Source organism: Cotesia typhae, unplaced genomic scaffold (assembly GCF_013202065.1).
Source record: "Cotesia typhae breed Kobodo isofemale line unplaced genomic scaffold, CoteBio_Ctyphae scaffold_13, whole genome shotgun sequence".
In the NCBI taxonomy this organism is placed as follows: Eukaryota; Metazoa; Arthropoda; class Insecta; order Hymenoptera; family Braconidae; genus Cotesia; species Cotesia typhae.
Window position 1 is genome coordinate 7,624,961 of NW_027423774.1, and position 23,542 is coordinate 7,648,502.

Here is a 23,542-nt window from a genome sequence, read left to right on the forward strand (position 1 = left end):
GTTTGTACTTTTCCCACGGATATGAAATGTTCATAAAATTATTATAAAAATAAATTAAACTTTTATTTTCCGTATAGAAACTAGTAGCATCGATAAAATTTCATGAAAATTAGTCGCGTATATCTTTTGGATGAGATTGATAGACTTGAATTATCAATCATAATATTTATATTTTATAAAATCGTAGGAAAAATTTTTTATATTTTTTGTATTTTAGGAAATTGTGAATTTGGATTTAATACCACAATCCTTAATAATTTAATAAAATAATCGTATTGTTCAATATTATGAATGCAATTATTTTTAACATCAATCTATTGTTATCATTATAATAACTATCAGTATTATCTTCATTTTTATTGTTATTATTAGCATGATCATTTTTATTACATATTATTATTATCATAATTATGTTGTTAGTAAATAATACGTTTCACCAAACTCATAATGAATATAAGCATGATGTACAGAATATTGTCGTTTTGAATGTCCGCGCAGTTCGGTCGCAGTATAGCAGTGCCACCTATATCTGTAAAACACTCGACCAGAATTACTTAGGCAATGATCAGCTGACTATTACATAGAAACTAAACCCAAACAATGTGAGCTCTTGTAGATATTGACTCTAGTTAATAAATAATACTTAATTTAAAAAAATTCATATGTAAAGTTGATAGATAGTAAATTCTAGAGATTTTATTTTAAAAAAAAAATTTCAACATTTTATGTGATTGAAAAAATTTTCAATTCAAATTATGTACTTTTGCCGCAGAAAATTAGTGCACAAACAATTAAATAAAATAACAATAAAATCACGTTAAACTTTTATTTCTCGTAGAGTAACTAATAAGCATTAATAAAATTCCATCAAGTATATCTTTTGGTTTAGATTGATAGACAAATTATCAATCATAATATTTATATTTTATAAAATCGTAAAATAAATTTCCATGGCTTTTGTAATATTGATGATTGTTACTATTTCTTTTATTTTCGATTTCGAACTTTCTAACTACAGTTTGTGTTAGAGTAACATTGACGAGCCCTAGTGAGCATCGACGCAAGCTCATAACTTTTTTTTTTAACTGTAGTCTCCCATCTAGTAGAGAGTTACCATACATTCTCGAATTATTTAGTCTGTGGCATGTCACTTTCTCCATAAGAAAAAAGTCAAAATCTAAAAATCTGGGTCGCTATAGTTTGTGCTAGAGAATTTAATTAATTTTAAATAGAATTTATTATTTTCAATGACCATTATCAATTAATATTGATAATATAACATATAATGTATAATTATAGAGTAATATTGGAGAAAAAAAAGTTCTGTAGAATTAATAAAATTTTACAACCTAAAAATATCGTTCTGCTTACGGTAAACACATTCGGTAGTCTGGCGCTCCGTTTACAACGGAATTTTTGAACGGAACTTGGCGCCAGATTCTACCGAATCTGTAGATTTAAATATTTCGACTTGTGTCGAATTTTTTATAATTGATACAACGATCAGAAAATTGTTGATAATATTTTATATTGGGAATTAATTAGTAAGAATTCTATATTGAGAATTAATTATTGAGGATAATATAGATTGGAAAATTATTGAATATTTTATATTAGGAAAATTATTAATTGAGAGTATTATAGAGTGAAAAACAATTAAGAATATTATGTTAGGAATTATTTATTGAGAATATTATATTATAAAATTGTTCCGTCAAGTGTGAATTTAATAATTTTGGGATTGAGTCCGTGAATTAATTAAATTAGTTTTATTCCAATTTGATCATTATCGGCGTGGACATTAAGTCCGAGAGTTCAGTTAAGTGAGTCAAAATTTGTCACAGGAAGGTTTAGTCAGAATTAGTTAATGAAGCTTGTGTTAATAATTTTGAGGTGATTGTAAAGATTTATATTTGTGATTAATTTAATTAACAAAAGTCAATTCAAGGTATTAAGCCTCTCGTTCGAAATAATGACTTAAGAATTTTAAGCTGTTTAATATTTTAAACCAAGGAAGATTAACAATTGGAATTTGAGAATTGTAATAGCTATTTGGAAGTTGATTGTTAATTGAAAATTGTCGTTTTATTAATTACTAATGATTGAATAAGTTGATTTAAAATATTTAATTAGAATTAGTTACAGTCAAGATTTTATTGAAATGGAATTTATAAAGTAAAATTCAATTAGAGTCAGTTAGTAGTGTGAGTGTGAGACAAGTGTGGGTTATGTGTGAGTTACAGAGTATCTAGGTCTATGTTTCGTCGCTGGGCTGTTGTTCTGTAGTAAAGTGTGTATAAGCTGCAGGAGTATCTAGGTCTATGTTTCGTCGCTGGGCTGTTACTCCTGTGAGCCGAGTCAACGAGCCCAGTATATGATTCGTCTCTGTGCGGGTGATTGTAGGTTTAGAAATCGGGTAGACGCCGGGAGGGGCCCGTCACGTGTAGACGCCGGGAGGGGCACGTGTTAGAAATTGACGGGTAGATGCCGGGAGGGGCTCGTCAAGAATAAGTTAGAAATTGACGGGTAGACGCCAGGAGGGGCTCGTCGAGATTAAGATATTGTTAAGTGTGGTTAGTGTGTACGTGAGTGAATTTTGTTACCTACTTTTAAGTCAAACCTTGTTAAGTTTGTTAATTTTTTATTGTTAATAAATATCGATCGATCTTGTTAATTAATTATTTATTATTCAACAGCACCTTCCTCCACTCTCTCTACCCTAAGATTAAGTTTTCTCCGCTCTGGACCGGTTCCAGGAACCGTGATTAAAAATCCTGGTGGCGCCCTAATAATTATATTGGTTGTTAGTTTTGTTTATTCATTTATAAAATTGATTAGGGGCCAACCTGAGCAGGTAAAACTGTTACAAATGATTTGAGTAAACTTTACGTACGTCGTATCAGAGGATTGTTTTTTAGAAGCATCTATTCTCAATTCTTTCTCCAGGTGTATAAAATCTCGACAGCTATCCTTGGCCACTTTTTCAATAGCAACTCCGACAATCTTTTCATATCTTTTCAGCAATGCACTATTTATTATTGGTGTATTTAATGCAGAAAAAATTGTATTGATCTGAGTTTTTCCGATCCTGGGATCAATGAAAGCTGAAATTTTTATTTTGAAAAATAAGTGTTAACAAGTCAAAACATTCAATTGTGTATATTGATTTATCAAATTAATAATTACCAAAAGCTAATCTCGAATTCCTTTCAAATTGCTTGTGATTTTTAGTATCTATTTGATAACTACTTGTATTTACTGAGTTAATTTTATTACATTTCGTACACTTTATCTGAAAAACACTTGCTAACCGAAAAATTTCCTCTACGACAATTTGTTTCAAGCTTGTTGAAAAATTAGATTTATGACACCATAATTCATCTGCAATAGATTTAACATCAATAACCCAGTTATGAACGTAAATGCACTGATAGCAAAACAATCTTTGATGCAAGACACTTTTATTCTTCAAAATTTGAACTCGTGAAACTAGATATAGATATATTTCTTTCAAGAATTTTTGTCTTTTGGTTAAAGATAGGCGATAACATTGAGTGAAGATGTTACCGACTTGTGTTAAGAATGACTTTTTTTTTGAGTCATTAATTTACTTATTTCGGTGACAATCGATTTATATAAATCAAAATACATATACAATTTCTCTTTATATTGTGAGATACAGATCAAATATATCTGATGTATTATAATTAGGGGCAGGAAGTTGGCGCTTTCTCTTTATTCAAATTTGAGATTAAACATATGAATGCTTGTTAAACATTTCAATAAATTGCATCAAAATATTCATGAAAAAATATCTTAAAACCTTCACAAATTTAGCCTATGGAGCATTTCATTTAGTAATTATCAAATAACCTATCAATTTTACACATAATGGCATAAGAAGCCATAATAGGTTGTGAGGGTCAATGACTTTTCAATAAATTCTTCTATTCTCTTACGCTACAAATAAACAGCGGAAGCATTGACATAGTAGAGTGACAATGCGATTCCATCTTCTCTGACGTCAACTTATATAAGAACGAATAAAATGTGTGTGAACGCTAATGAAAAATTTTAAATCAATACTTTTTAACTTCCCTCTAAAAAAATCAAAGATTATCAAAAATCGGGAAGTTATTTTTTTCACCTCGTTTTGCAAAAATCGAATTTTCATCAGATCTCGACGTTTTAAGGCCACAGGATGCTTCCCTGATGACCCCCGCAATGTTGTCACTGTATGTGTGTGTGTGTGTGTGTGTGTGTGTGTGTGTGTGTGTGTGTGTGTGTGAATATGTGAACCGCTTATACCGTTTGAACAACTAAGCCGATCGAAACCTACCCAACGGCGTTCTGAAGAGTTCCCTCAAACTTAGAATTTGAACTGATTCGGACGGATAGATTTTGAGAAATTTTGAGAAAACTAAAAAAAAATAAGAAAAAAATTACACAAACGGTTGACTCTGAAGGCCATCCCTACAACTTCCCGGTAATTCCATGCTTAAGCATTCAAAATCACACTTATCACGTTTTTGAGCTCGTAGAGCTCAAAAACATAATTTTCGTGTCATTTTTAACTCTCCGAGCTCAAAAGTCTGATAGAAGTTTAATAAAACACTATTTTTTGAATTTTCAAACCGCAATAACTTTTGAATGAATTAACTGATTTCCACATGGTTGGCGGCATTCGACGCAGTTTATGAAGCCTCATAAAGGATTTTTAAGTTTAAATTGATCAAGCAAAGAATTATGAAGTAATTGTGAAGAAACACTTGTTTTGGTTTTCTTCCAACAACGATATCTCACGAACAAATTAACCGATTTTGACCAGGATGACGGCAATCGACGTTGTTTTCTGAAGTTGAGAGCTGACTAGTTTTTGAAATCGATCTTTGCAAAACGGGGTAAAACCAATAACTTCCCGATGTTTAAAGATTTTCAATTTTTTTAGCGGGAAATTAAAAATTTTTTGTGAAAGTGGTTTTTTTGGTATAACTTTTAAACGATTCTATTGATCAAATCCAAAAACTAATTCGCTTTTAAGATTAAAAAACCACGCTGATCGCCGCTTATCCGGTCAAAATCGGTTGATTTGTTCGGGAGAGATCGTGAACGAAAGAAATCCGAAAAAAGTGTTTATCTACATAACTTAGATATTTCTTTTCAGATCGTTTTTGATAAGATCAAATAATCATTAGAGCTCAAAAAAACGCGTTGATTGCCGCCAAAAACGTGAAAATCGGTTAATTGGTTGGAGAAATATCGTGGACCTTTTTTTTTTTTTGTAAATATAACGTTGAAATTAGATTAATTTGGTTCAAGAGAAAAATCGCGTAATTTCTTGAATTTTATTAAAACTGGCAATCAAATTGCTGATAACCTCAATCGGCTGTTACATTTCAAATGATAATGAAATTTTTTAACCTTGAATATAAACACATTCATTCATATGTATATTAACTAACTGCATTTTCGTAAAATTCCTGAGATCGTTAGAAGAAAAGCCTTTAACGCATAAGGGTAATCCGAGTTCAAATCCTCATCCGGACTGTCCAAATTATTTTCTTTGAGCCATAATATTTAACTTTCTAAACACATTATCACTTTAATTATTCTACAGTGTAAAAAACATTACGTGAATTGATAAATAAACTTTATAGAAAACAAAAATTTCCAAGTTACAATAAACTTATATGTACACTTGCTTAATCAATTTTCTTCCATTAAGATTGATGAAATAACTATGTAAAATATGTGAAACATTTGCATTTCTTAAAAATATTATTAGGACAAAAATGAAGTATGGTGAAATAAATTATATCGCCAATAATCGAGTAATATGTTTTGTATTTTACGACATATTTCATGAATGATCATATATAATGACAAATTAATCTATCTTGATTAGTTTTTATATTTTGGGTCCAACTTTAAATATGAGGTAATAATTTTTATCTAAATTTCGTTGAAATCATGTGAATTAGTTATTTAATGATACTGATAATCTATTACCAATTTATCATAGCTGTAGATTATTCTATGCTCATTATTATTATTATTATTATTATTATTATTATTATTATTATTATTATTATTATTATTATTATTATTATTATTATTATTATTATTATTATTATTATTATTATTATTATTATTATTATTATTATTATTATTATTATTATTATTATTATTATTATTATTATTATTATTATTATTATTATTATTATTATTATTATTATTATTATTATTATTATTATTATTATTATTATTATTATTATTATTATTATTATTATTATTATTATTATTATTATTATTATTATTATTATTATTATTATTATTATTATTATTATTATTATTATTATTATTATTATTATTATTATTATTATTTGAGTTTTTTTGAACTTAAGTGGATTAAAAATCGGCTTAAAGTTAAATAACTATGTTATCTGTTTTATTATTATTATTATCGCTATTGTCTTTTTGTACTTCCATTAGCTATATTTTGCGTAATACCATTTTGATTAGTTTTCGGCGTTGGTTTTTTTATATACGCCTTATAGTAGAAATCTCCAAATAACACCATCATGAAAAGGTTTTGTGGTATAAATATTGCCGCAGGCCAGAGAGGAAAACCACAATCTTTTGTCCAGATTAATTGAGAAAAGTGAACCAGAAGTAGAAAAAATTGAGTGAGTTGAAGCTGAGTGATGTATTTTTTCCACCAGGGTTTACTTATTTTTAATGATGTAGCTAAATAATGACTATACATTATGACGTGTACAAAAGAGTTGACTAAACCTGAAACGGAAATGATTTAAATTCAGTCGTTTAGTATGATAAAAAATATTATTAAAATTTCAATAAAAATAAAACTTTATTTGCCTAAAAATGTGACGTGGCCGCCTGGTAAAAATTTAACTCCACCCCACGCGCCCATTACCATTCCGGCGTGATGATAGACGTGAAGAAAAGATACTTGATTTTGTTTTTTTCTTAAAACAAAAAACACTGTGTCCATCAAATCGAATAATTTAACCATAAAATAAAACCATACAGCTCCCGCAATCTAGACAATCAGCAATTATTACAATAAATAATTAAAATATTGAAATGTTTAAATATGCAAGCATAAAAATGAAAAATTACCTCCACTGCTCGCGGAGAGTTTGAATAATCAACTGGTTGACAAACAAAACTATATTCATTAAGCCACGCAAGGGATAAAGCCTAAAAAAAAAAAAAGAAAACAATTTTTCGTTAAATTAATCTACATAGTACACTTGTCAGTTGTTGATTAAATTACCTTATACACAAGATAGCCACTTAAATATATTTGAATAACATTATAAACCTGCATTATTCTATCTAATTTCATTGGCGGCCTATTTGCCATAAGTCTTGGCCCTAAAGTAAATACGAAGTATAAATAAAATGCAAGTATTGCAAAACCTGGCCATGGTGAAGACATTAAAAACCAATCCTTTGTCCTTGGATCTTTATAAATAAAATAAGTAACGTTGTAATTTCCACAAATATTAAATGAAAATTAAAAAAAAAATCTCAGTTACCTGATACTTCATCATTAATATAATGATATAATCTTACAAGAGATCTAATAATTGTTGCCATACTTTTTAGTCACTGACGAAAGTATCGCTTCAAAACTCAGAAATACGAGCGTTGAGTATGTCATACGTTTTTTTTTTTTTTCAGTCAAATTTAAAGTATTTTATTTGATTTATGATAATCGTAAAAACTTGTAACTTTGAACATAAGTGTTGTGAAAAGTAAAACTAAACTGTATATTTCATTCGTTGATTGTTTGATTTTGTTTGAAAAAATTTTATTTGTTGATTGTTTGATATCGTTTGAAAATATTAAATAGATTTTATAATTAATTACAAAAAAAACATCAACATTACATATAGCACTAATATTTTAAATACGAATGAGACACCCTCCGGTTCACACAACTACCGTGAAATATCGCAACTGACTGAAGGAAATTTTCATTGCGAATAATTTGCGTAAGCATTGTATTGTTATCATAATGTTAGTACGGGATCATAGGTGTGTTTGTGTATATCGTAATGGTTTAATGGTCTCAAAATAACCAGTGTCGTATGATAATTACTAAAACTAACTGATGCTCACCAACAATAATTTACAACTTGTTTATTTAAATTTTACTGGTTCAAATTTAAAGGATTTTGATAGTATGTTAGAAATGATAAAGAGGAAAAATGTTTTATTGTAAATACTTTCATATTATCCATAATATCAAAATGCAGTTGCAGAGATTATATTAACGAAGTAAAAACAAACGGTATGCGGATTTATCTAAATTTATGGTAAAATTTTTTTCAATTAAATTCTACGTAAATCTGAACAATATTGGCTCGGTAAAAAAATCTTATAAATAAAATTTGAATAAACAATTTTTTTAACAATACTTATGAAACTGTTGTACCGATTACTTCCATATTCTAATCAGCTATTTATCTATAAATCGTGAAAAATAGTGAAATTTCTGACAAAAATTTTTCAATTTTAGTCTTTCAGAAGAATTTTATTTCGTGATAAAAAAAATGTCTAACCAAAATTCATCCAAATCCAAATGGGCTGATTCTAACTATTGGTCGATTTGACATGGAATGGCATGGTTAGTTAGCTAGCTCAAGAAATTTCAAGACCTTGCTAAATGTTCATTCATGATTATGCTCGAGAACTTACTGCTCAAATAGCCCAGCAAATACCTTATCGAGCTTTCTATTTGTCGAAAATCTACACAGAAAAAATTTTATAGCAGAGTTTATTATCTGGTTATAGTAAAAACTATTAACTGAATTCGATAGTAGTAAAGATTATTTAAATAATTACGTAAATCGTCTGAATTGTAGTAGTTACCATCCTGATGGTAATTACTGCGTATTATGATAGTAATCAATGATAATAACTTCTATTATTTTAATTAGTTACTCTTATTATCAAAATTTTAATTCCTAATATAACCTGATGGTTGCAATAACCATCAGTAATAATAATAGCTACTATCTAAGCTAGTAAAAAATATTAAGAAAATTAACAATCTGCGTTACCATGAATACATTTCTAAATAAACTAAAAGCAGCTGTAGCACAATGTAGTGCACAAAAAATCGGGATTAAAATCGGATTGGATTTATATTTAAATTTTTATTTGTCTAAAACAAGTTTAAACGCCAAATTTTTCAAAAAAAATGTTTCCAGTTTTTCAATTTTATTTTTGTTATATATCGAACGCTATTATAGATACAGAAATGGCCTTTCATTTGTTTGAAAGGGGACACTTGGGACTATTGAAAAGAAAAAAAAACATTTTGAAATATGTCAAATTTGCTAAATTTTGAATTTTTGAAAATCGTTAAAAACTATTAAAAAAGTTAAAAAAAATTTTATTTCAAAATTTTAAAAAATCATGACTCCAGAATTGCTTTATATTAAGGGCTGAAACTTAAAGGGAATTTTTTTCTTATTATAAAGAATACCTGCACAAATTTTAAACAAAATCTGCGAGTGTCGCCCCGTCAAACTGACTTATTTAGTGAAATGACCCATACAATTAATTAATGTTTGGTTTTTTTTTACATCTTCATAATAATTTAAAATTTTTAACATCCTTATAATGGACTTTTTTTCCTTATCATGCACATTCAGAGTAGTAGATATTTTCATTTAATTGTATATTTAAAAATATTTTCACATTTACTAATGAAATTTCAATGTTATATAAATTCTACGAATGTGAAAATTACAACTGTGGACATACGCATGCACGAACTGCAGGTAATGCTTCGCTGTAAATCGGATAGTTATAATCGGAAAAAATGTCAGCCATTTTTAATATTAGCTCAAAAGAGTATAATAAATAATATATTAAAATAGCAGATGATATAAAATACTCAAAAAGATTTTTTTTTTTAATTTTGAAAGGTGGCTGCCAGGATTTTGCAACCTTTAAAATCAGCAGCCATTGTTATTCTTCAAATTTTCTAGAGGTACATTATAACATATTAAAACGGCAGGCGCCGTAAACTACTTTAAAAATTTACTTAATTTTCGTACCTGACTCACCTGAGGGACCTCAAACCTACCGCAGCCGGGCTTAGTTAGTTTCCTGCGAAGTAAACCGAGAGAATAAACAGTTTCTTGTCTTTGGAAAATTTTCTAAATGTGGTATACGCCTTATTAGAATGGCATTTTTAAATTCCTGCTAAGAAAATCGAAGATTATTAAAAATCGGGAAGTTATTGTACCCACCCCGTTTCGCAAAAATCGAGTTTTCATCAGATCTCGACGTTTGAAAGTCACACGAAGCTTCCCTAACTATTCCCGTGATGCTGTCTGTATGTATGTATGAATGTATGTATGTAAGTAGTGTGTGTGTGTGTGTGTGTGTGTGTGTGTGTGTGTGTGTGTGTGAACCGCTTATACCGTTTGAACGACTAAGCCGATCGGAACCAACCTAATGGCGTTCTTAAGAGTTCCCTCAAACTTAGATTTCTCATGAATTTGAATCGATTCAGACCGTTAGATTTTGAGAAATTTTAAAAAATCGGAAAAAATTGTTTTTTGAAAGTGTTTTTTTCGGAATAACTTTTAAACGGCTTCATCGATCAACTTCAAAAACTAATCCGCCTTTAAGCTTAAAAAACTACGTCGATCACCGCTAATCCGGTCAAAATCGGTTGATTCGTTCGAGGATAGTGTGAATGAAAGAAAACCGATAAAAGTGTTTTTCCAGAATTATTCCGAAATTCTTGGTTCGATCAAATTAAACTTACAGATTCTTTATGGGGCTTGAAAAATTGCGCCGAATGCTGCCAACCGCAAAAAAATCAATTCATTTATTCAAAAGTTACTGCAGTTTGAAAATTTGAAAAATTGTGTTTTATCGAAGTTTTATCAGACTTTTGAGCTCGAAAAACTCAAAAACATAGAAAAGTTGTCCCTCTAAGCTCTGAGAGCTTAAAATAACCCATAAATTGTATTTTTGAGAGCTCAAAAACATCATTTGTGCAGTTTTAAGCACCTGATATAAAATTAGCGGGAAGTTGCACGGATGGCCTTCAGGGTCTACCGTTTTTCTAATTTTTTTTTTTTTTTTTTTTTTTTTCAAAAATTAACAAAGTGGCGGCCTCAGGAAATTTTTTTCTAGATTTTCCGGGAAAAATCAACAGTTAAATTGGTTATAAAAAATCGAAATTTTTGAAAAAAAAAACCAAATTTTTCTATCCGATTGATTTTAGATGAATCTCCAAGGACTTATGATAATCACCGCAAGGACCTTTTTCTGGAACTGGGTCAACACAAACAGCTATAATTTTGGAAATCATAAGTTTCTTTTTTTCAAATTTTCGTGACTTTAAGTCAAAACATTGTGTAATAATGCCATTTATTACTTTTGTAAAATAACATGATTTCATAGCAAAAAAAAAAATTACTGAAAATTCTCATTTTTTCGTGTCTCTGACTACCCATAACCCCTTAAGCTCTCACGCCTCTTATGTTCACTCAATGGAGTTGCTTTTACAACATCTATTCTCAGTTCGTCTTCCAGTCTTGAAGCTAGCAAAGAAACTAAAGTATGATCCCTTGTGGAAATAATTCTCTGAAAAAACTCTTGAAAAGTCTTTATAACTCTGAATAAGACTTTTCGAAAGTCTTCACATCCCTAACTAAGTAAAGGAAAGACTTAATAAGTCTTCAAAACTCTGCAATACTCTTCAAAAGTCAAATTTTCCCTGCAATTTCGGAATTTCTCAAAGAGTTATTCAGACTTGATAAGACTTGTTCAGTTTTACAGGAAAAGAAGAAAATATTTCTTTTCAAAAAAATTACTTATCAGAATTAAATAAAACTATAAAAAAGAATTAATGAATAATTTAAAAAAATTTTTTTTAAATAATATTTTCATCACGAAAATACTTTGATGGGCATCGAATCACTCATAGTTGAGCAAGTCAAAACATCAACAGCAAATGAAGTGCACTTGATGTTGGAAACAGATACTACTCAAAGAGTAAATCCAATCGGTATTTAATTTGGACTATCAAATATTAAAGTCAACTTTCTAGGTAGGAAAGAATTTTCTATCCACACGCTATCTGCTGGAATTAATTGATACCTAACATATTTTAGTTTACGAATTTACAGTTAGAATCTTTGAGTGTTCTTAGTTTCTAATAGGTGGCATGTGGTTAGAAAATTCTTTCCTACCTAGAAAGTTGACTTTAATATTTGATAGTCCAAATTAAATACCGATTGGATTTACTCTTTGAGTAATATCTGTTTCCAACAGCAAGTGCACTTCATTTGCTGTTGATGTTTTGACTTGCTCAACTATGAGTGATTCGATGCCCATCAAAGTATTTTCGTGATGAAAATATTATTTAAAAAAAATTTTTTTAAAACATGCATTAATTCTTTTTTATAGTTTTATTTAATTCTGATACGTAATTTTTTTGAAAAGAAATATTTTCTTCTTTTCCTGTAAAACTGAACAAGTCTTATCAAGTGTTAATAACTCTTTGAGAAATTCCGAAATTGCAGGGAAAATTTGACTTTTGAAGAGTATTGCAGAGTTTTGAAGACTTATTAAGTCTTTCCTTCACTTAGTTAGGGATGTGAAGAATTTCAAAAAGTCTTATTCAGAGTTATAAAGACTTGTCAAGAGTTTTTTCAGAGAATTATTTCCACAAGGGATACGAGGCAGGCATACTTCGTAAAATAATCCATGATCCGAATTCTTGGGCGCTTATATTTCCAAGAGCCGTAATTATCAATTAATTCTTGAGTCTTATCGATGTGCTTTTCCATATCATCACCTTTCGAGAATTTCAACTGTAGTAGCTCAACTATTAAGGTAAAAGTTCATATTATGAGACAATTTTTCAGGTTAGTCGTAGATTATTATATAATCTGCTATTATATTGTGTGTCTCGTTCTCGATGATAATTTCATGTAGTCATGCTTGTCATGCTTCAATCCACAACGTTCAACGCTTAAATTCAAAATATTTTGGCGCTTTCCGCCATCTTGTCTCGACATGCGCCCTCTTTACTCATATTGTTTCGTTGTGCTGAGATATCAACACGTTTTTATACGCAACTGTTGAAATAAAAAATAAAAATTTATATTTATAATAAAAATTAAATTCTCGACATGGGCAAGAAACGCTCTAGATCTCGCTCACGATCTCGTTCAAAAGAATCGAGACGTAAAAAAGAAGATAAATGGGAGAAATTACAAGCTCAGGTGGATAACCTGACAAAGGTGGTTGAAATGCTGGCAAATGTTCAACAAGAACAAAGATCAACAGTTATTTCTCATGTAGATTCAGACCCGCCTATTGTTACATCAGGTAAATTACACTAATTATTTATACACAAATATCCTCAACTTTCCATACGAAGATTGAGGGGTCTGTCCACACGACAGTACCAGGTCCATACGACCATCGCTAATTTAGTGATAAAGTTCAATAAGAACATAAATATCACAAGAACACAATAAGTGTCTTTTCTCCCTAGAAAATTGCTGATTTATTTATTTATTTTTTAAATTATTTCTCAGATGCTGAGAAAGATAAAAACATCGAGTCTGACTCTGGGAAAATCATGACTGAAACACCGGAAAAAGCGGTGACGGAATCTGAGTCTGAATCTAAAGCATCGGATCAGTTAGAAGTGGTAAAAGAGGATGCTTTAAAAATTCTAGGTTTGGATACAAATGAAGGCAATCTTAAGAACATCAAGTATCATCCACAAGTAAATGATACGTGCAGAAAATGGAAGATCGAGGGTCTTCCAGAGAAGAATAAAAAAGAGATCTTAAAGTCATACAAGAGAAAAGGTGATTTTTATGCTGAAGCACCAAAATTAAACTTGGAAATAATTCCTCTTCTTAGCGACATAGCTAAGAAAAGAGATGAACATTTTGCCGAAACTCAAAATTGCGTAGGCACGGCATTATGTGCTTTAGGTGCTGCAGTATCTCTGTTATTAGATCAACCAGAAGAAGGTGTTGACGAGGACGCTCTGACTAATTACATAAGTCATGCCGGCCAGATCCTTACAGATGTGTTTTACCAACAATCGGTGGCGAGGAAGTCGTACATTACTCTTCAGTTAAACAAAAACATCAAACCGATGGTGGACACAATGTTATCAAAGGAATGGCTTTATGGTGATGACCTTAAGGAAAAGGTCAAAGATGTCAAGGAGATAGAGAAGGCTTGTGCTAGTATTAAAGACAAACCGACACCAAAGTTGCCAACTAAACATCAGAGTCAGGGAAATGGGAGACGCCCACCGGCGGAATACCGTCAGGTGGGCTACAACCAAAGATCCCGTGCGTTGAGGTTCAAACCGAGGACACACAGGTCCTATCAACAGCAGCCGTACACACAGCAGTCCAAGACAACATCGAAGACGACGAACCAGTCATCGTTGAAGAAATAAAAAAGGTAAAGAAAATAGCCGGTCGTTTGCGTTATTTTATAAACAATTGGAAAGAGATTACAACTGATAAAGTTGTTTTAAATTATATAAATGGATATAAAATTCCATTTACACAAACACCGACGCAAAAAATTTCCCCAAAGGAAAGAAATTTATCTGTTGAAGAAACAGAAAAAATTCAATTAGAAATAGATAAATTAATTATAAAAGGCGCGATTGAAAGATGTGAAGAGTGTTATGATCAATTTATATCTCCGTATTTTCTAGTTCCAAAGCCCGATGGCACAAATCGTTTTATATTTAATTTAAAAGAATTAAATTAATTCATTGATCCTCCGCATTTTAAATTAGAAGATATTAGGTCCGCTCTAGGACTAATATCTCCAGGTGACTATCTTGGAAGTATGGATCTCTAAGATGCATATTTAATTGTTCCGATCTATCCAGGGCACAAAAAATTTTTAAGATTTAGATTTAAGGGAAAATTGTATCAATATTAGTGTCTGCCTTTTGGACTATGCTCTAGTCCTTATGTAGTTACTAAAATAACTAAACCAGTAGTTTATACACTTCGATCATGGGGGATATTATTAGTATTATACCTGGATGATTTTTTGTTTATAAATAAATCGAAAGTTACCTGTAAGAAAAACATGAGAAAGTCAATACAACTTTTGGAGAAGCTGGGTTTCATTATAAATTTCCAAAAGAGTTCACTTGTAGCTTCACAGACCTGTAAATATCTGGGATTTGTCATTGATTCAGCGAAATTTTCCTTAAATCTAACAAATAAAAAGAAAGAAACTATTGTCAAGTTAGTAAATGAGTTTAAGGTTGGTAGATCGGTTAAGATTAGGAAATTCGCAGAGTTTCTCGGGATATTAACATCAGCTTGCCCAGCAGTAGCGTACGGTTTCATACACTGCAAGCAATTGGAAAGACGGAAATATCTGGCCTTAAAATTCAATGGTGGTAATTATGAAGGCAATATAATTATTAATGAGAACATGTCGAAGGATCTAAATTGGTGGAAAGTAAATGCAGCAATTGGAACCAATCCGATCAGAACTCAAAGTTACGCGATGGAGATCTTCTCTGACTCTTCCTTGACGGGCTGGGGCTGCTACTGTGATGGGGTAAAAACTTTCGGTTTTTGGGACGAGAATGAACGAAAGAAGCATATAAATTATCTTGAAGTATTGGCAGCCTTTTTTGCAATTAAAGGGTGGAGTAAGATTTCGACACCTAAGTATGTTATCAAAAAAGATTTGGAAATGGTGCGAAGAATGAGGTTTATGGCTGAAAGCGTCTTATATTCCATCTGCAGAGAACACTGAAGCCGATAGTGCATCACGCAATCTAAATTTTGATTCCGAGTGGGAACTGTCAGGACATGCTTTCTCAAAAATTGAAAAACAGTCAGGTCCTTTTTCAGTTGATTTGTTTGCTTCTCGGTTGAATAGGAAGTGTAAAAAATTTTATTCGAGATTTCCGGATCCGCAAGCCAGCTCTGTTGATGCGTTCACGGTTTCATGGAAAGGTGAAAACTTTTATACTTTCCCACCTTTTGCGCTTATTACGCGTACGTTGAGAAAGATTATAAATGACCAAGCTATAGGCACAATAGTAGTACCAATGTGGCCTACACAACCGTGGTATCCACTCTTCACATCACTATTAATCGAGCCAACAATAGTTTTTAAACCTGATATTAAATTATTAATTTCTCCTTACAGACAGGAGAGTCGTCCGCTAGCGTCCCACCTTTCATTGGTGGCAGGAAAATTATCAGGACGGCATACATAAATAAAGGAGTTCCAGAAGAAGCAGCGGATGTCATGGTGGGTGCCATAACTGAGTCAACTTTAAAACAATACAATTGCAGCTTGAAGCGCTGGTGGTTTTTTACACACCGCAACAACATCAACATGTATAATGCTAAAACGACAGACATTATCAGTTTTCTATCAGAAATCTTTGAAAAAGGAGCTCAATATAGCACATTAAACACAACTCGGTCTACAGTAGCATTAATATCAGCTTATAATATTAATGAAGATGGTTTAATTACACGATTTTTGAAAGGGGTTTTTAAACAGAGGCCTACAAAACCTAGGTACAACACGACATGGGATGTCACACCAGTTCTTGAGTACATGGAGAAGAAACATCCTCTGAAGGACTTAAAAATTAAAGATGCAGCAGAAAAAGTTGCAACTTTACTGGCACTGACAACGGGCCAAAGACTTCAAACTTTAGCCCTAATAAATATAGATAATATTGAGACATCAAAATCTGGCATAAAAATAAAGATTCCAGATCAAATAAAAACTACCAAGCCTGGCGTTTTTCAACCAGAACTAGTTTTGCCATTTTTTAAGAATAAACCAGGTCTCTGTGTAGCATCGGCAGTCTTAGACTACCTGGACTATACGAAGGAGCGAAGACAGAAAGAAACAAAGAATTTGTTTCTGTCGACTATAAAACCTTTTAAAGAGGCCTCATCGCAGACTATTAGCCACTGGATCAAGGCCTTACTAGGTAAAGCAGGAGTTGATGTCGAAAAGTTTACGACGTACAGCACGAGACACGCTGCAGTGTCAACTGCTCATAAGCGTGGGGTCGACATATCAGTTATAAAGTCCTGCGCTGGATGGTCTTCAAGTTCTCAGATCTTCTTTAAGTTTTACAATCGTCCAGTATTGACTACAAACGATCAGTTTGCTAAGGCAATTTTAGAATAGATGTAAGATAAAAATAATAATAATATAAATGTATTGTGGTTAAAAATAAAATAAAGTGCAAGAATTAAGAATTATCACTCGAGCTTTAAAGAACTACATGAAACTATCATCGAGAACGAGACACATAATATAATTGTCCGATCAAACGAGCGGCCGCCGAAGGCGGCCGCGAAGGTTGATCGAGATTATATGAAGTGTCTCGTTCGAAGATGATAGCCTCCCGCCCTGTTCTGACCCAAAAGTAATATTAAAAATTACAGAAGACTATGCCCACTATCATCTTCAAGGTAAGTCGTGATAATTCAGATAGTCGTCACACAAAACAATATGAGTAAAGAGGGCGCATGTCGAGACAAGATGGCGGAAAGCGCCAAAATATTTTGAATTTAAGCGTTGAACGTTGTGGATTGAAGCATGACAAGCATGACTACATGAAACTATCATCTTCGAACGAGACACTTCATATAATCTCGATCAAATGAGCGGCCGCCTTCGGCGGCCGCTCGTTTGATCGTACAATTATATAATCTGTTTTGGACTAATATACAATAAAAGTTGTATCATACACTTATTTTATAATTAGTTGATAAATATAAATAGTTTTCAATAAATGTTTATATATGAAAATAATATAAATAACCTTTTATGAGAAGAACCTTTATAACCCTATTCATGAGGCAGTTCAAAAATCAACAAGACTCATTTTAAATTAATTATTTATAAATTTTAGATCACATTACTTGTAAAATAGATAATAAACTTACGTCTGTAATAATAAATAATTAGTCTTTTATAAATTAAATGAGTAATAAATGAAAATTATTAACATATTTAATTCATTTTTCTTCTTTGATTTTTTTTGCAGTTCTTTTACTTTGTCCATTGATAACAATGCATTTTGTATATACTCGTGCTCGTAAAGGAACCTTGTGTACCGGCCTTCGTCAGTTTGATTGTTAGGCACTTGCAGCGCTGTCAGTCCGAGTTGGTGGTCTTGGGTTTCGGACTGGAGAGCTTGGGGCCTCGCTCCAGTCAGTCGAGCGTTTTGGGAGTTAGTCTTTGGTCTGCGAGCTACTGGTTAGCATTCAAAATTTATTCTGTTGTGTGTGAACCTGCCAAAACGAAGACCAGTCCAAATTTTATTCAGGAGTTTCATGGAAGGCTTACCCATCGAGGAAGACGTAATTTCACGGAACCGCGACGTAAGCTGTCTTATTATCGTTAAAGTCATTTAGTGGGTTTTGATATAGTTGCTAAATTCATGAATCAAATTGCAATAAAATCATTCTCATTAATTAGAATAAATTCGTCACATGGTTCACAAGGAGGAGTTGATCTGAGGGGTTCCTTGCGAGCCTCCTCCTATTCATAAATTATCTAAATAGTTAATCGTCGAGTCATTTATAATAAAATTGATTATTGTTATATTTTGGCCAATTATTTGTAACAACCGAGTCTCTTCCTCAAACTAAACAGTAATTAATTAGTTTAATTATATTCTGTAACCGGATAAAACTTGGATTATCCACTCCCTAAGGGTGTGAGCCCTTATCAAACGAGTTAACTAAATAATAAATTTAGTATTAATTTAAATAGCAATAATTCGATTAAAAAAGCCTGAATTAATTTGAAATTTGCTTTTTTATGTAATAAATTATAAAAATCTTATTCTAAAACTATGGATATAAAATTTTAAATACAAAATTTAAGTGTAAAATTTTAAATAAGAAATTGTCATTGGATTTTTCTTATTTATCAATACTACTCAATTGTTTACTTGAAACATACGTAGTAGTTTTCGAAATTGTGAGCCAGTATTAGAATAATCCCTTTTTTTCAACGAATGATTATCCATGTATAAAATAACAAGAAACTCTGTCTGCTGTTCTACAAGCCATGGGTGGAATGCATTTGTGATATATTCATAAAAAGTTTTTGTGGTCATCCAATCATTGTCCGGTATTCTAATACCCTATCCTTTGGGAGTATTACCCACTATTTTCTTAGGGACAGTTTTTTTAAAAGAGTACATTAACATTGGAGGACCATGAACCCCATCAGCCCTATACATGAAAAGAACCGTCAGAGCTTCTTTACCACCATCAATAATTTTATCAACTACACGTGGTCCTTTTTCTGCCAACACGCTCTCTGCATCAGGACACAGAAGTAAGCTGCTTTTATCGCAGTTAAAATTTGTTGTTGGAGAAATATTAGATAAATTTTTACTTTCTAAATACGCTTCAGAGTTTTTAACCCACTCTTGCGGTTCTTCACAGCTGACAGCTGATTTACTAATACTCAAATTTTGGAGTTTCCTTCAGATAACGTTTTCTGTACCTTTCATATCAATGGCGACTTGCACGATTATCTGTAAACGGAGTTTTTGGAACGAAGTTCTTCATCGCGCGTTGCGAAAGGGGGCTAGACGGAAAAAATTAAGACGAAAAGTTGTAACGACACTTTTTGCTATAGTAAACTATTGTAAGCTATAGTAAGCTATTGTAAACTTCGTTCCACCCGGGTGTCCCTTGACACCTCTCAAGTTTTTTTTTTTGCTAATTTTTGGACATATTTTTGAACACAATCCAAAAACTCAATTTTTGTTACAGGTACTTCCATTGCAGCCCTGTCCACCACCCATTTGACAATATGATCTTCTTCTTGAGACGATAAGACTGTTTCTGGTCCGGATTTTCTTTTTATCTCGTCTGACCTAATACTTTTTTTCCTTCCTAGAATAGCCAAAGGCACTCTGAAAGTAACGGCTGCTTTCCGTAATCGCAACCCAGTATCTTTCATGACTTTTGAAGCATTTTCTACATCAATTGAATCATACTTAAGTTTCCGAATCTTTTTTTTTATCAGTCACTTTTGAACGCAACGTTTTTTTTTGCTGATTGAGACTATTGTCATTTTTCCATTTTTAAAATTTTCGATAAAATTTTTTTTCTGACCTCCGGGCGGAAAGCGTCAATTTTGCTCCCGCTACGCTAAACGAAAATGCCGCTTTCCGCCTCCGTCGAGGAGAAAAATAGTATACACACCACGGGCAGTAAATAAAAACGCCTCGGCTTTGCCTCGGACAACAATTACATATGATCTGAGACATTTCTTATTTTACTGCCCTAGATGTGTAAAATACTATTTTTACTGTTCACTGTTGACACGTAACCTAAAATATTTCACAAATTAATAAAAATAACAAAACTTATTTTAAATATTTCAATAAATACAAATAAAAAATCAAGAACTTGCAAAATTAATGTTTTGATTTTAGGTCATGTTTCGAACTTAACGTTATTAAATTTACTCAAAGATAATTATTTGGAGTTGTGTTGATAAATAATGTCTTTTTTTTTTTTTTTTATTAATTTTTATTTAGAGTCGGTTTTAATTGATGTGGTCATATCGCCGACTTCAACTGTTGGGAGTGGTACGTTGGGGTCTTTTGGGTTGTGAAATCTTAATCTACGCGGCAAGGGTCGAATATGAACCAAGATGATTTCTAAGACCAGCTTGGGATTCGAACCCACGCCTAGCCGGTGAGCCAGTCCGAGCGCTCTATAATCCATGCGCCTTAGACCGCTCGGCTCTCACCGGTTAAATAATGTCTTATATTTAATGATTTCACTTTTTTCGTAGTAAAAATTCTTGTTATTTTATTTGAAAATCCATAACAATACACTGTCTCATTAAATGGGCACAATCATAAGACGTCATGCCCGTATTGAGTGATACGCGGTGTAAAGTGTTTCACATACCGGTACATTCACGTTCATAAATGTTGGTATTGTGAGACATTCGAAAATAAAATAATATTGTCACAAATTAGCATAAATGTTTAAACATAATAAGAAATTTAATTTCATTCAAGGGAATTGTACAGTCATTATCGTTCAACTCTTTTAAGCCATGGTTTCGAGTGCAAATAGCAAACCTAATACCCGGGTCAAAAAATTTAATCTGTTTTATGATAAAAGTATATAGTAATATTTAAGTATATAGTATATGTTGCACGAGTAGCATCGCGTTTTTATGTGCTCCGATATTATGAGTTTTCTAATGAACTATAGTGTAATAAAAATTTTCGTAGTTAAGTTGATGCTGTGATAACAGCTCTGAGGGTAATATGTGATATAAAAATCTTAATGACAACAGCAAATTAGTGGAATTTTTTATGCAAAACAAAAGTTGTTAAAAGAAGAGGTTAATTAGTTATAGAACGTTGTAAGTGCGAATACCTCCCGGTAGGTGGCTGCACCTGTTGGGTCATCTTTTACATGATAACAAAATATTGAAACTATAGTACGTCTTATTCGTAATTTTTAAAATATTTAAAAATGACCGTAGTGTGATAATGTATTTATCTAGTTTGCCCACAGATATTTCTACTTCAATTTATATAATTGTTATGTACAAACGCAATGATTACGTATAATGTCAATCACTAATATGTAAACGTTGGCTATATTGGTTCAAACCAACGCCTGGTACTCTATATTATTTTTAATAATTAAAAAAAAAAAAAAACAAACAAACAAACAAACAAATAAACATGATAACATAAAAATGATACCCTAAGTGTAAATATATGTAAACATAGCATCAATTACTGACTATAATATATTTCTACGTACTAAAATATAACTCTCTACGGTTTGTTTCTGCAGGATAAAATGAATTTTACTGTACACCCAATTCCCACTCAGGGTCTACTACAAACTCCAGGTACGGAGTTGAATGCAGAAGATAATGACAATAGAAAACGGAAAGCAAAGTCCCCACCAAAAAGATTTTTTACAGGACCTCTTCTGAGTCTTGAAAATGTTAATCAGATGGACCTCAAAGTGAGATGTCACCATGAATATTTATAGAGAATATTTTTGCCAATATAAGAGGATCCACACAAAAAACATCCCAAATAGTATCTGCTATGGTTGATGTTATGGTTAAATACAATAGAATGAACACAGCTTACTCACACCTACTAAATAAGAGATATATAAAACAAGGCTTAACGGATCGACTAGAATATGTGATTGAACATCAGTATAACCAGATTAAAAATTTAATGCAGGACATTTTGAATACAGTGTCGCAGCAGATAAATGATGAAATAAAGAAGTTGATAAATGAATCAATATCATCAATAGTTAGTGAAACTGTAAGAGAAGAAATTTCTTCTTAAGTACAGATACTAAAATAAAATATAGTTGTGACTACAAAGCCATCCTATTCTACTGTATTAACTGTTCAACCGCCATCTTCTAACACAGTCAAATTGAGGGATGGGAAAATCATTCAAATCAAGAACAATACCGACCTGACAGTTAGACTAACACAGGAAACAATGGAATGCTTCAAGACTGCAGACCATATAAAACAATGTATCATGGAAAATGTCAACCTGGTAGAGTCACAAGTGAAAGTAGATAGATTCGTTAGAACTAAGGAAAATGCAGTTAAAGTATCCGCCACTAGCGCCAACATACCGGTTCTCAAAAATTCACTGGCAATACTTGGACTACAGGTGCAAATCCACAATAAGTTTAATCCTAGATTAATTATAAATGAAATCAAAAATATAATTGATAAGTCTAAATTAAAACCTAGGATCAGAAAGCTAACAAAACAACGTAAAAATTGGATAACACTAAGTCTCATTAAGTCTTGTAATACCGAGGAAAGATTATTTAAAACTTGGCAACTTGATAAAAAAAACTGTAAATTAAAAAATGAATATAGAGCATACTGTAAAAAATTATTCGAGTGCAAAATAGTAACTAAAAATAAAAATGACACAAAGAAGCTATGGTAATATGTTAACAATAAAATAGGTAAGAAACCAAAAGAAAGTGATGACATTGAATACCTAATGGAAATTAAAGTAAAAAAGATACGTAAGGACGATATAGCAAATAGTTCTGTAAAATTTTTTAATGATATTGGAACTAATCTAACAAAAAAAAATCAAGAAACCTGTTGGTAGAAGTGATGAAGTAATTAATAAAAATAGCAAAACAATATTTCTAAGTCCCATAACATGTAATGATATCATAGTAGTTATTAAGAATCTCAAAGATAAAAGATTAAAATATTTTAATTCATACTATTGAACAATGCCTAAGCCCAGGATAAAGATTTCTGATAATCAATCTACATCTCACTGTAATAAAAATAATAAAAAGTTGTGCCAAAAGAGTAGTAAAATAAAAAAATTAATTAAAAGAACTAAAAAATCGTGTACCCCAGTAACTTTATTGAAAAAAAAAATTATTTTCTATTGAACCTGAAAGAA

The 23,542-nt window shown here is 31.4% G+C and overlaps 2 protein-coding genes across 3 annotated transcripts in view; both read right to left on the bottom strand.

The window, feature by feature from the left end:
• Positions 1-283: 283 nt before the first annotated feature.
• Positions 284-23,542, bottom strand: part of LOC141535542 (very long chain fatty acid elongase 7) — a 73,165-nt gene continuing 49,906 nt past the window's right edge. For both annotated transcript variants that reach the window (XM_074255509.1, XM_074255508.1), the window contains exons 6-8: positions 3,187-3,381; positions 2,894-3,104; positions 284-2,785 (exon numbers count right to left, since the gene is read on the bottom strand). In XM_074255509.1, the coding sequence (XP_074111610.1) occupies positions 2,686-2,785; positions 2,894-3,104; positions 3,187-3,381 (506 nt within the window). In that variant the 3' untranslated portion in view covers positions 284-2,685. The remainder of the gene's footprint in view (positions 2,786-2,893; positions 3,105-3,186; positions 3,382-23,542) is intronic.
• On the bottom strand, positions 6,440-7,996 carry LOC141535543 (very long chain fatty acid elongase AAEL008004). Its single transcript, XM_074255511.1, has 5 exons — positions 7,566-7,996; positions 7,301-7,491; positions 7,144-7,224; positions 6,880-7,063; positions 6,440-6,795 (listed from the first exon to the last, which is right to left on the bottom strand). The coding sequence occupies exons 1-5, from the start codon at positions 7,624-7,626 to the stop codon at positions 6,467-6,469; spliced, it is 846 nt and encodes a 281-aa protein (XP_074111612.1). The 5' UTR covers positions 7,627-7,996; the 3' UTR covers positions 6,440-6,466.